Consider the following 13,320-nt stretch of genomic DNA (forward strand, 5'->3'; position numbering starts at 1 on the left):
GTGAAAAGCCAACTTGTTTAGCAACCATGCCAGTCGATCACGTCTACCAGAAATGAAAAGATCTGATGAGATTGACACATGTGGAATAAAGGTCAACAGACCTGTCTGTAAATGTCTGAGAACAAGGTGCAAACAGTGTGTAAACCACATACAGCAAAATAGAGTTGAGGGGATTGGTATTTTGTCACTGTTAGGTGTTTGTGCATCTAATATAACACATATGATGAATAGAAATTGGTGAAAAGTGTGCAGGTTTCGGTAGATGTCTTTTCAGTGATTTGGTTACTGTAACAATACTGTTTCTGTGTATTGGCTACTCAGTCTACTGTCTGGCTGAAAATGCTGTGGCCTGCAGCAGTAAGTGTTCCAGTGTTTTACTCAGTTATGACTCGTCTGTCTGTTCACCAGACATCTTACGCATCCTGTTGAATTTCGGTTTTAAAAGACTGTTTAGTCAGAGCAGCAAGAGTTGGTGTGTGATCAAACAGCTGTGCACTTATGCAAGACTGTCTGTGTATATTTGTATGTGCATGTGGGAGTGTGTGCACAGTACATAGTCTGACAGCTCTCAGCTGGATGCAGGAATGTCGCATGAGCTGTGGCCAATGTAAAAATACCACTTTAATGAGAGCTACAGATCATTAAAACAAGTTTAGATTACGTTATCATTTTATCCACACTGACTTGCATACATGAGTTCCTAGTTCCTCTATGCAGTTGCTGCACATCTGTAGGGTGATTTCTGGAGTTTACCTCCACTGAATAAATTTGACTAAATCCTTGTCATATCTACTACAGTATATTGTCACTGATGCCGTTTTCCTTATCTCTGGGTTCCATGTATGTATAATGTTCAGAATGAACTGCTGATTGCATGGACCTGAAATCATGTGAAACTGCTTTTATTTAGTATATTTACACATGTGGTTTAACATTTAACATTTAAATAAGTCAATTAAATAAACTACACACATTCTGTAAATTGCAATGGATTGTTCCAGATCATTTATGCTTTTTAGGCTTCCAGTTTCCCTTCAACTGATTTCATGTCAACTAGGCTTCCAGGAGAACTAGACTTTTTACACTTACTGACAGGGCCCGTGAGCTTGTGCGCCAATCTATAGCACAGTTAACTTTTCCAGACTTGACTGAATTCTCATTCCCTCAGCTGTGAATGTTTGGATAGGAACAGGATCACAGCTGGAAAGTGACTCTGTGGGGAAAAAAAGCCTCTTATGACCAAAACCTGAAGTTAGGCAAGAATGCAGCTGTATTTAAAAGGCTGTACTTGAGAACCAAAATAGAATAGTAGACAAAGATATCTGCTGGTTCTTTGCATTTAGGTAGGTTATTATCACAGCTGATAGCAAAGCTGGTATTTTCTTCAGCTTGTGAGTCTTTGTGTGCATGTCATTCAGTTCCCTTCTGTTTGTGCAAAATCACAACAACCCTCATCTCAGGGTGCTTTATATTGTAAGGTAATGACCCAACAATAATACAGAGAAAGGCTCAACAATCACAAATCACTGTAAACAGGCAGGCAGCTGGTGACAGTGGGAATGAAAAACTCCCGTTTAACAGGAACAAACCTCCAGCAGAACCAGGCTCACAGCTGGGCGGCCATCTGGTGTGACTGATTAGGGCTGAGGGAGACAGGCCAAAAGACATGCATTACTTACATTACTTTGGTCAAGGCTTTGTTAGCAAAATCTTAATTTGGTAGCTACCATTCAGTGTCATTTAATGTTGTGAAAGGGTAAATTTGTACTGTCTTTTCTAAATCCTTTGGATCCAATGACTCAACTAAGCAGTGAGTAAAAAGGAAAACCAAAGAAAATTGAAAAGGATAAAGAAGTGAAACAGCAAACAACAACAAAGCAATGAAAAGAAGTTCAAAAGTGACACAGGATTCAAACAGCACTCTCCTGGTCAACAGTCTTGTGAATTATGTCGCTTTAACCACATCCTATGTGTTATTCTTTCAGACATGAGTGTTTGCCCTTAGTGTCCACTAATATTACCTTGTTCCCAAATGGCTTTGGCAAAACTGCAGTTGGAATGACAGCTAGTTGGGAACTGTTACAAAGGCACTTTTAAGAACTTTGGCAGGCCTCTCTGTCTGTCTGTAGACAGATTTTGCCAACAGATTTTGTCATAACCATAGAAAATAAAGCCACGAAACGTGTCGTCTATAGTCAAGATCAAAATGAAGGCTGGTTTCAAAAATAATCTCCAGTATTTAAGAGGCTTTAACCATTGGAGTTATTAAAATGTGCAAAAGTTGCGAAAAGTCCTCTTGAGTTTTAAGGTTGTTTTATTTGCCAAGTGTTTACTGTAAAGGACATTATTTTGCCCAACAACATTTATTGAGGTCTGTGCATTACTGCTGATGGAGCTACGGAGGAAAGGGCATGCACCATTTCTCCACATGTCTGCTCAACGGGGTGATTTAAACACCCTGCCACAGCAGGCACTCATTGGGTTACTGAAATGAGGCCACATTACCTCCAGTTGGCAAAGAGCTTAAGTCTTTGAATCTGATGGGATGCACTAACCTGCATACTTGTGCCATACACTGCAGAGGCCCCCCACTGTCTGTTCTGCTGTTTATTTTACTGTAGTTATATCAGGTCTGCTCTTTTGAGACCTGACATCTACTCCTCAGCTCAGTTAGAAACATAACTACAGAGTGTCTGTGAGGGCTTTCACCTCTGCTTTAAGTAGTGCTTCTTTTATTTCACTTGTTGTGCAGAACTGCACCAAAAAAAAGGTTATAAAAGAGAATTCAGTGTACCTACTTTTGATTCAGGCACTAAAAGAACACTATGTTATTACAACTGTTAAAGGTCCATGCTATGATATTCTTTGGCTTTTTACCTGTTGGCAACTGATGGATTTAGCCACATGAAAAGTACAAATAAAGAAAATAAAAATAGTGGCAGTAGATGGGTCATTTTAGCTGTTGCTAGGTGATTGCTAGGCATGTAATCCTAAACGAGATGGTATTGTCATGAAGTCAAAAAAATATTTCAGGTGCATAAAGGTTAAAAACAGGTGATTTAAGCCAATTGGTACGTAGTCGCCAGGCAATCTTATTGCGTCATAATATGCAACGCATAATGCAGCAATAATAATTATATATATATATGATAATTCAAAAATCAATTAGATGTTGTTGTTGTGATGCTTTCTTAAGGTGTTGTAGATTCAAAAATGTTAATAAGAGGTCATTTTAACATGATATTTTGTTGCTAGGCTGCATGATGATGTCATGATATGTGATAGATAAAGACCTTCAGGGTGAAGATGAAGATGAAGCTATGTGCCAAATTTAGTTGATCGGTTTCTTATAGTTTAAGTAGAATTAAACTTCAACATGACCCAGAATGAGTGACTGAGCCTATAGACTCAGCAGGAAAGTGTTTATAAAAGGTCGAGTCCTAAAGCTGTTTTCCTGTAGACATCTGTAGGACTGGAAGTCTTTTTGAAGTCACAACTTTTGCAATCTGGTGGCCTTCAGATAGAATCCAGTTTAAGGCACTTCCACATTAGCTTAATTTTTCTGAACCAGAAGAAACACAGATATTTTTTACTGTCTATAGTTGTTATATATGTGTTATCAAACTTAATTTCTGTATATAGTATTGCAGAATGTATCTGTTATGTGACTAGGAACAAAAACACCCAAAATAAAGAACAGAAATAGCATATTGCTCCCTATTTATAGTCCATTAACACCAAGGTGTTTAGTTGAAAATTAAGCTATTGGAGAAGTTGGATATTTTTATCATGGCGTTACAGAGTGAAAGGCTCAGAAAAAAAAATTGCATTTGATCGTGAGGGCAAAATTTAAATGTTCAGTTTTCACAAATGTCAACCACATGTTTCCAGAGGAAAAGTTACCACCAAATCCATTACGATTCATCATCTGGGAACCATAGTGTCTGCAGACAAATTTGTAGTTTTCAGATATTTAGATTCAGTTATATGTTTTGAGTTTTTTTGCCTTTACATTGTCAGGGAATGATAAATGCCTGTAAAACAAACATGTATAACTGTGGTCACCATTTGATCATCTGAATCCCCAAACCACAATAGTGCCAAGTAAATATAACAATAGCTTATTGAACAACTGAAAATTTGGACCTGCTGGTTATGCTAAGACAAGTCCTCACAAAAGTCAGCAAAGTTTGGTGGAGTCCATAAATATCTGAGCCAAATGTCATCCAGTCTAATCCATTCAGTAACTGTTGAGATAATCCATTCTGGTGGAAAAAGGTGGATGTGGATGTTCACTCCCTCTCCGTACTTGAGGACAGTAAGTAAAAAAAAAAACTATTAAGAGCTTGTTAATGTCTCATAATCCTCTGATTACTGCTACCGTCAACTCAATGCTCCCAGGCAGAGCAGATATGGGAAATAAATGTCTTGGAAAAATAATTATGTGACCATAACAATCCCCTCAATTAATGAGGCAGCACTAACAAAAGGAAACATATCCTGTTAATACCAATGGACAGAATGTGATGAGCAAGCGTGACACTGGAGTAGCACACTCATGTTTGGGGCATGGATGTGGTTTCACAGCAAATACATCTCCGCCTTCCAAATATGAAAAAAATGACCACATTAATGACAGGCTGGGCTTGGGGATGGCACTTCCTCAAACCCCCAAATCCTGTATTCATTGGTAACCATGGTAGAAAAGCTCCATGTGTTCATTTTGGGTCAAATACTTTCTTTCATCGTCATTAGCATTCTTGCTGTGATGATGAACCAAAGCTAGCGTTTGACCATAATGAGCTCCTGAACATGATTATTTGAACAGCTTCTGGTGAAATTCAGGAGGTCCTAAGGCAGGCATCCAAGTCAAAGGCAACAATGGTCCCTTTTCATCAAGGTAGATGTATCCTGACCTGAACTTAAGCTGCTGTGTCTCCACTGGCCAAGGGATAGCAATATCCGAAGTAATAATCGTGATATTAATAGCTATGAAAATATGAGCACTGCTGGAGCCCCTGTGGTAAAATGACTTCCAGAGTCTGTGAGACTTTTAAAGTTGGCTTCAGGGGCAATAACACTGAAGCTTGATCCCATATGATGTCCTCTTTGATGTGCAGTGATGGACTGTTACAACAACATTTCCTCTTGTCTGCAGTTGCTGCTGTAAAATGTCAAATCACAGCTGGTGCTAAAGTTTTTAGTGATTGTGCCCTGATTGTACAATGTGGCTACAGTGAATCTACAGCTGCCCAAGAAGAACTTTCCCAACTAAAGCTCACAATCAAACATTCCCACCACAAAGTCCGGTTCAGCTTGGGAACTTTGTTGTCAATACAGTCAATTAAGTTAATACAGAAGAATTGTGTTAATTGGGAGCTAGCTTCCCAGGTGAACAAATACGAATAAAAAGGAAAAACACAAAAAATGTAACCATTACTTTTCATTTCTCCAAAGGACAAACATTGGGTACTTTTTATATATTTTATAACAGATTATGTAGGAATACTTGCAGGATTTCACTTTTTTTTCTTTTTCCTCCACATTGCAAAGCTATAACATCATGACAATGTGATTGTTCAGTTGCAATGTTGATCTTAGATCAACTTTATTATGATGATGTAGGAACAACACCAACATGGGGATATCAGACACATGCCACCCATCCATCCATTTCCTTCCTTTTATCCAGTTCAGGATGGCAGGTGTTGCTGGAGCCTAACCTAGCTGCTATGGGATAAAAGGCTATGGCTATTTTAAAATCACCTATTAATATAACCCATGCATTTCTATGGACTGTGGGGGGAAGCTGGAGAGAAACCTCGCAGACACAGGAAGTATAAAACAAACTCCACAGAGACGAGCCAGGCAGTAGATTCGAACCCAGGACCTTCTTGCTGTGATTGCTGATTGAGATGGTAAATGTGCAGTCAAAGTGTTACAATGTTGTTATTAATGAAGTGCCTAGTAGTGCAAGCCTTTGATTCCCACTGAAATCATGGACATCATGTAATGTCAAGTACTGGAACAAGGTAGAAAGTCTGACAATCATGAGCCTAACCTCAAAGTACTTAAGCTAAAGATCCGTCCTCGTTTAATTGTGAGATTTTGGCCTAAAGGTCCATGCAGGAGGTTGATCCTGCTCTGTTTTTGCTATAAAGTGGTGTACGGTATCTTTCCTTTGGGGCACCAAAGCTGTTTTTTGCCAGCTGCTTTGCCTGTTATTTTCACTTGGACTGAAATGTTGTTTAATTTTGTCGCAGACTTAGAGAATTTTCCGAAGCCTTTCCAGGAATGTGAGTATTTTAGGATACAACCTGCCTTTTAATGCCCGAATTAGTTGAGCTCAGGAAATCTGAGTAACAGTAAAACTGTAGGTATTTGCCACTAATGCTGAGGGTTTTTTTAATTCAGTACTTTAGGTTTGATTTATTTGTGGAGTTTAAATAAAACTGTCTCGTGTAAACTCCAGTGTTATCATGGCAGTGTATGTATTGTGAAATTTTGCTTCTGACTGGTGCTGTTCAGGTTTTTTGCAGGTTTAATGCTGTACATAGTGACTCTGCTCTGCATGTGAAAATTAAAGATTGAGCTAATGGCAGTCTGAGGTTAAATTATGTAGAAATGATGTGCCATTAAATCTAACACAATCATGACAGTTAGAGATACTGAAAACCTAAAACACCCCAATGCTTGACTCTAAGAGATCATTAATAAAAAATGTTGTCGAGCTGACACGTTTTTTTGTTGTTTGTTTTCATTTGAATCACCCCCCTCCTCAAAACAAGGGAGGGGGGTGATTTTCTTTTACATCATTATCTCAGATACCAGATATTTTACATTCGGCAGAGGGTGTTTTATAATAACAGAGGATTGAATACAGTGGTCCCTCATTTATCGACAGGTGAAATCCGTGAAGTAGTTAACTTATTATAGATGTTTTCAGGCTGTAAAACCCCTCACTACACACTTTATACACTTTGCTCAGACCGACTCTCAAAGTTCAAACCTTCGTAGAAAAATAAGTCCAGAAATATAGAATGAAACCAAAGACACCCGCGGTTGCCTTTGATGGTGCAAAACGTTTTGTTGACATTGTTGTTTGTTGGGGAGAAAACTTACAAAAATACAGTACAGCACGTCACAGTCACACTGCTAGCGATCAAAGATTTATGTAAATTTGACAAGCTGAACGCATTCTGTACTGTACAGGAGACACGAGATTGGCTGTAGACCATTGTCAATCAATCAGGACGCAGAACACAATGCGCTGTACAAAAAAAAGGATGCAAAATTGCACCCAAAAAAAATCCTCAAAACAGCGAGGCCGCGAAAGGTGAACCGCGTTAAAGCGAGGGACCACTGTATTTATGTCACAGTGGAGGGCCTTCAAATCCAAAGACAAAGAGGAGTTGAAAAGGGTGCAGAGAGAGTTGAGGGGACTGATAAGGAATGGGAAGGACAGCTACAGGCAGAAGATGGAGAACCAGCTTCAGCAAAACAACGTTGGTGAAGTCTGGAGAGGCCTCAGAACCATCTCAGGCCACAAACAGCAGAACTCTCTGCCTGGGAGGGATGTGAGGTGGGCAAATGAACTGAATCATTTCTTCAACAGATTTGATTCAACCATGAGACAGTCTACAACATCGGCTGCAGACTCACCCACCCCCACTGCTGCTGTTCCACCTCTGACACCTCAGACACTTCACACCTCCTCTATTCACCCTGCTCACTCCTCCCCACCCCCAACAACAGCATCCAATACACACTCAACACAAGGCTCCAGCCTGTCTCTCTCAACCACCCAGGTTAGGAGGGAACTGAGGAGGATTAATGGCAAGAAGGCAGCGGGCCCAGATGGCATCAGCTCGAGGGTCGTCAGGTCCTGCGCGGACCAACTGTGTGGGGTGATGGAGCACCTCTTCAACCTGAGCCTGAGGTTGGGAAGAGTCCCACAGCTCTGGAAAACCTCCTGTGTTGTACCAGTGCCAAAGACTTCACGCCCCAAGGACCTCAACAGCTACAGGCCGGTGGCTCTGACATCCCACCTGATGAAGACCCTGGAGCGGTTGGTCCTGGCTCAGCTTCGGCGCCTAACAAGCTCATCACTGGACCCACTTCAGTTTGCCTACCAGCCTGGCATTGGCGCGGATGATGCCGTCATTCACCTCCTACATCGTTCCCTCGCTCACCTGGAGACCGCTGGAAGCACTGTGAGAATCATGTTCTTTGATTTCTCCAGTGCCTTCAACACTATTCTTCCCTTGGTTCTGAAGGACAAGCTGGAGAACTCTGGAGTGGACCATCACCTCACTACCTGGATTTTGGACTACCTCACCGACCGACCACAGTATGTGAGGACTCAGGGCTGTGTGTCGGACAGGGTCGTCTGCAGTACGGGGGCCCCACAGGGAACGGTTCTGGCTCCGTTCCTCTTCACCATCTACACTGCAGACTTCTCCCACAATTCCACCCAGTGCTTCCTGCAGAAGTTCTCTGATGACTCTGCAATAGTCGGCCTCATCACTGATGGGGACGACAAGGAGTACAGAGGACTGACTCAAGACTTTGTGGACTGGTGCCAGCTGAACTACCTCCAGATCAACGCCAGTAAAACCAAGGAGCTGGTGGTAGACTTCCGCAGGCACAAGCATTCTCCACTGCAACCACTGAACATCCAGGGTATGGACATTGAGGCTGTGGACAGCTACAGGTACCTTGGTGTTCATCTGAACAACAGACTGGACTGGACTCATAACTCAGACGCCCTCTACAGGAAAGGGCAGAGCAGGCTGTACCTGCTGCGGAGACTCAGGTCGTTTGGGGTGGAGGGCCCACTCCTGAAGACCTTCTATGACTCTGTGGTGGCTTCTGCTATCTTTTATGGTGTGGTCTGCTGGGGCGGCAGCATCTCTGCTGGGGACAGGAAGAGACTGAACAGGGTGATCCGAAGGGCCAGCTCTGTTCTAGGATGCCCTCTGGACCCAGTGGAGGTGGTGAGTGACAGGAGAATGGCGGCTAAGCTGTCATCCCTGTTGGACAACGTCTCCCACCCCATGCAGCAGACTGTGACAGCACTGAGCAGCTCCTTCAGTGGGAGACTGCGGCACCCACGGTGTGGGACGGAGAGATTTCGCAGGTCTTTCCTCCCCACTGCTGTCAGACTCCACAACAAAGACTTTAACTGAACAAACACACACATCCACACATGTGCAATAACACTAAGTGCAATAATCTTTTCTGGCATCGTTGTATTTTTACTCAGTTGTATATAGCATTCGTATTCTATTTTTATCTTATTGTATATTTTTATTCTATTTTATTCTACTGTATATAGTATATTATTTTATTCTATTCTGTACAGCTGTGTACTGTATTTATTCTTATTGTATTCTAATTTTTGCGTCATAACTTTTGCACTGTCCACTTCCTGCTGTGACAAAACAAATTTCCCACGTGTGGGACTAATAAAGGTTATCTTATCTTATCTTATCTTATCTTAGTTAATATTGTAACAGGTACACAGAAAGCATCCTTGTCATTCCTTTTTTAATCTTTTTCACTCGCAATGACCAAGGCCTTCTTGTATTTTTCTTTTTCTTCAGGAATATTTCTTTAGTTGTCTCTTGCATTTCAGTCTTGTATCTGACAATTTCTTGTGTTTTGTTTGTTAGACCACTTCACACTGCCCTATGAATCATTCGAACCTAAAAAAGGCACCTAACTCAAGGGATGAGCCAGTGTTGCATCTACACATAACAGACAACTTAGCAGATAAACCCATTTTGTTGCTAGCAGACTATTGCAAAAGCACATCTTCTCTTGCCATTTTATTAAAGATACAAAAAATGCCAAAGATACCAGAAAGGTGAACTATTAGCTAAAAGACATGGTGTGCAGTGTGTGGGAAATGAGATGTGGCTCAAAACTTTTGCACAGTAGTATATATATTATCGTAGCTATAAACAGCAAGCCTTGATGGATAAAACTTACCAAATGTTAAGTTAAATTGAAAACAAAGCCAGTCAAACAAACTTTGGTTCAGAAATAATGTAAAAACTAACAATGAAAAAGAAATGGTCCAAAATGGAAATCTCGTGCCAGTTTCCTGGCTGGAAATCAGCGGGAATATGCCTCCACGACACCTCCACCCTCCGTTTGTGGATTGTTTTGCTCTTTCTTATAGCTCTGCTATATGAGGGGGGGGGGGGGGGGGGCTTCAGCAAATGGGTCACATATAAAGGTAGGAACAAGAAACTGATATTGTTGTTTACCTTGGAGGACTTGTTGGAAACTCCTTTGATTTATAGTCCTCCTTGAGATCTTTACGCCCTCCATCAGCCCTGAAGAAAAATCACCAGATAACTTATATTCTCCATCAAATGAAGTCGTCTAAAACTTTTTAGTGACTTTTATTAGACCTCACTGACCCCACACAGGAAACCTACTGTGAAGTCAAGTACAGGAGTGACTCCTCACAAACATTCGTCATGTGAAAAGAATCTTTGGCACTCAGCACTGTTCTTTGAGGACATCTAAATTCTGTTTAGTAATGTGACAGCTCTCAAATAAGTCAGTTATTCCTCTCGGACGTCCCAGTGAAACCATTACTGTAGCAGTGATTAGACCTTAGCGTTAACACATTAACATTAAGACGTTCAGACTTCAGCAAGTCTCCAAATCCAAAGACACTTAGCAGGAGTATTAAATATTTGCGCGGTCACCTTTATTGTCCAAACTTCTGTCTTTTTTGTATTACCCAAGCTGTCATGAGTTTCTCAGGAGAAACAAGTAGCCCTGTTAGTTCAGCCTGAGGTTTACTTTAAAAAAATGTATTCAGCTCTGTGGATACAGCCTTTTCTGGCTTCCTTCTTGGAAAACATTATTTAAGTTTCTCTATTCATTCACTCTCACATTCACACACTGGTGGAGGCAAACTACAGTTGTAGCCACAGCTGCCCTGGGGCAGACTGACAGAAGCGAGGCTGCCATATCGCGCCATCGGCCCCTCTGGCCTTCACCAGTAGGCGATAGGTGAAGTGTCTTGCCCAAGGACACAACGACCGAGACTGTCCGAGCCGGGGCTCGAACCGGCAACCTTCTGGTTACAAGTGAACTGCCAACTCTTTGAGCCACGACCGCCCAAGTAGCTGATATTGTGCTAGCTGCATAATCAGAGGCATAGCTTGCAAGGCAGCTTACTCTTTGGAGCATTTGCTCAGCAAGGTTTCCCCGAAAAGTGACAAACTCTAGACTCCAGCAGCTTTCAGTCACAATAAGAGAAACTAGCCCACCCAAGGGTCTAACCTTAGTCCACTCTCTCCAGTTGCTGCTACTCTAGCCTTCACTATGTGAGAGAGAGTCTTGAATAATCTAACTTTTAAGTAAAGTGCACTTTTTTTTTTAAATTTTTGTCAGTTGTTTATATCATACTGTAGTGGTGATGAATTGGAGGGGTCCCCTAGTGCCCCAACAAACTAAATTAACGTCACTGAGTGTAATGCAGTTGTTTCTGCCCTGGCTGCAGTTTGCACTTTACCACCATGGTCTTTTCCTGCAATAAGAATAATGTTCACGTCTCCACTCTTCAAAAGTTGTCTTACATGTTATAAAGCATAAGCAAGGGTTTTGTTTCCTTTGCTGTTGCGTCGGTAGTTTTGATTGTCACACAGTGAGCCGTTGCAGCACGTAGAAAAAGCGATGCTAAAAACTACGATAACGTCTGAATATGAATGGCTTCTAGCCTTGCTGTTGAATTTGATGCTATGTCCTGCAGCAACTTGAGTGTTTTGATCAGATTCTTAAATGCAAATAAGATCATTTCCTCCTATCGTTACTGAACCTGCACCTCTGATGTCTCTGTTGTAAAGATATTGCTTATAAGCAGTGACTGGTTGTACTGGCCAGCTTCTAGGTGTGACTGCGTGGAACTGTTAATGATTATGAGACGGGGCAGTGCTGGATTAGATTACACGTAGTGACTTCCATGGAAAAAAGAATGATTAAGCATTTTAGGTCAGCCCATGTGTTTTTTTTGTTCCTCTTTGATGTTAACAGTCACCATCATATTCCCTCAGAAAGTTGCTTACTGGGCAAAAATAAGAAAGTTTGATGTTGTTGCTGTTAAACATTTAAGTGACTAACTTTTGGATTCTGTTTTTTGTTTTTCAGGTTATTAGTGGGTGCCCCGTATGAAATGAACGGTGCTTACCAGACGGGGGATGTTTATAAATGCTCACTGAGCAAACGAACCAACGGCAACGGTTGCGCCAAGCTCAATTTAGGTGCAGTATTAAAAACACCTCTTCATTTTTACAAGAGCATCACGAAAAGAGTCCAAACATTGACAGGGACCATCATAAATGCAAAATGAATGCATGCTTTGTAAAGCTGTTTACCGCGGTTCCTGCTTGCTTTTCACCTCATGTGTCAGTAAACATCATGATGACATGTGTCAGACAGAAATGTGGGTACCATACCATGCATTCCACATTTTATTATTTTTTTAAACAGTTTATGTGCATTTCCACTTGTGTGATTTGCCGCAAATGTTACCACATGCCTCTTCATACGGGTTGCACATGTTGTGCTTGTTAGGTACTCACAAGAAGTTTCATGAAGTAAACATTTAGATCTGAGGATGTAGATGTTGCTGACACAAACCAAAGTTCCAGATTGTGGATAGCGTATTTCTTTATGTGTGTTTGAAACAGTCCATCATAGATCTCAGTGAAATTTATTTTCCCTCAAGGAAGGATATCTCTGACAAACGTATCAGAGCGAAAGGACAAGATGAGACTGGGAATGACGCTTACATCTAACCCTAAAGACAACAGCTTTGTGGTGAGAGCCCCTTTAAAAATTAGTTATGTTTTATGAAATATAACAAACAGTAATGGCCTGCTGCTGCAGAACTTTTTGAGCGTGTAAGAACACATAAGATTGCAGTTGTCCAAATAAGGGGGAAAAGAAAAACTTCCCACAAGATTGTCTTTTGATTACATGGTTTTAATGCTGCTGTTCTTGGCATGAACCTTGCTTTTTGTATTATGCTGAGGTCAATAATCGTGCTTGTATCAATGCTTTCTTTCAGGCCTGTGGACCATTATGGTCGTATGAGTGTGGAAGCTCGTACTACAGCACTGGCATATGCTCCAGAGTCAATGCAAGCTTCAAGTTCTCCAGAACAATCGCCCCTGCCTTTCAGAGTACGTTTTTAAATGATGAGATTCATTGATCGATCGTTTGCTCTTGTTGCTCCTGTGCTTTGGAACAATCTCCCGATTGGCATCCGGGCATCTGATTCTATTCATTCTTTTA

At 41.3% G+C, this 13,320-nt stretch overlaps 1 protein-coding gene across 1 annotated transcript in view; it reads left to right on the plus strand.

The window, feature by feature from the left end:
* The window catches only part of itga11a (integrin, alpha 11a), a 53,649-nt gene that overhangs the window by 9,106 nt on the left and 31,223 nt on the right, over positions 1-13,320 (plus strand). Inside the window, exons 3-5 of the mRNA XM_085405875.1 lie at positions 12,172-12,284; positions 12,752-12,843; positions 13,094-13,208. Of these exons, the coding sequence (XP_085262001.1) occupies positions 12,172-12,284; positions 12,752-12,843; positions 13,094-13,208 (320 nt within the window). The remainder of the gene's footprint in view (positions 1-12,171; positions 12,285-12,751; positions 12,844-13,093; positions 13,209-13,320) is intronic.

This window comes from Rhamphochromis longiceps, linkage group LG1 (genome assembly GCF_057381845.1).
Source record: "Rhamphochromis longiceps isolate RC_006_pf linkage group LG1, R_longiceps_female_GT1.1, whole genome shotgun sequence".
NCBI classification, from domain to species: domain Eukaryota; kingdom Metazoa; phylum Chordata; class Actinopteri; order Cichliformes; family Cichlidae; genus Rhamphochromis; species Rhamphochromis longiceps.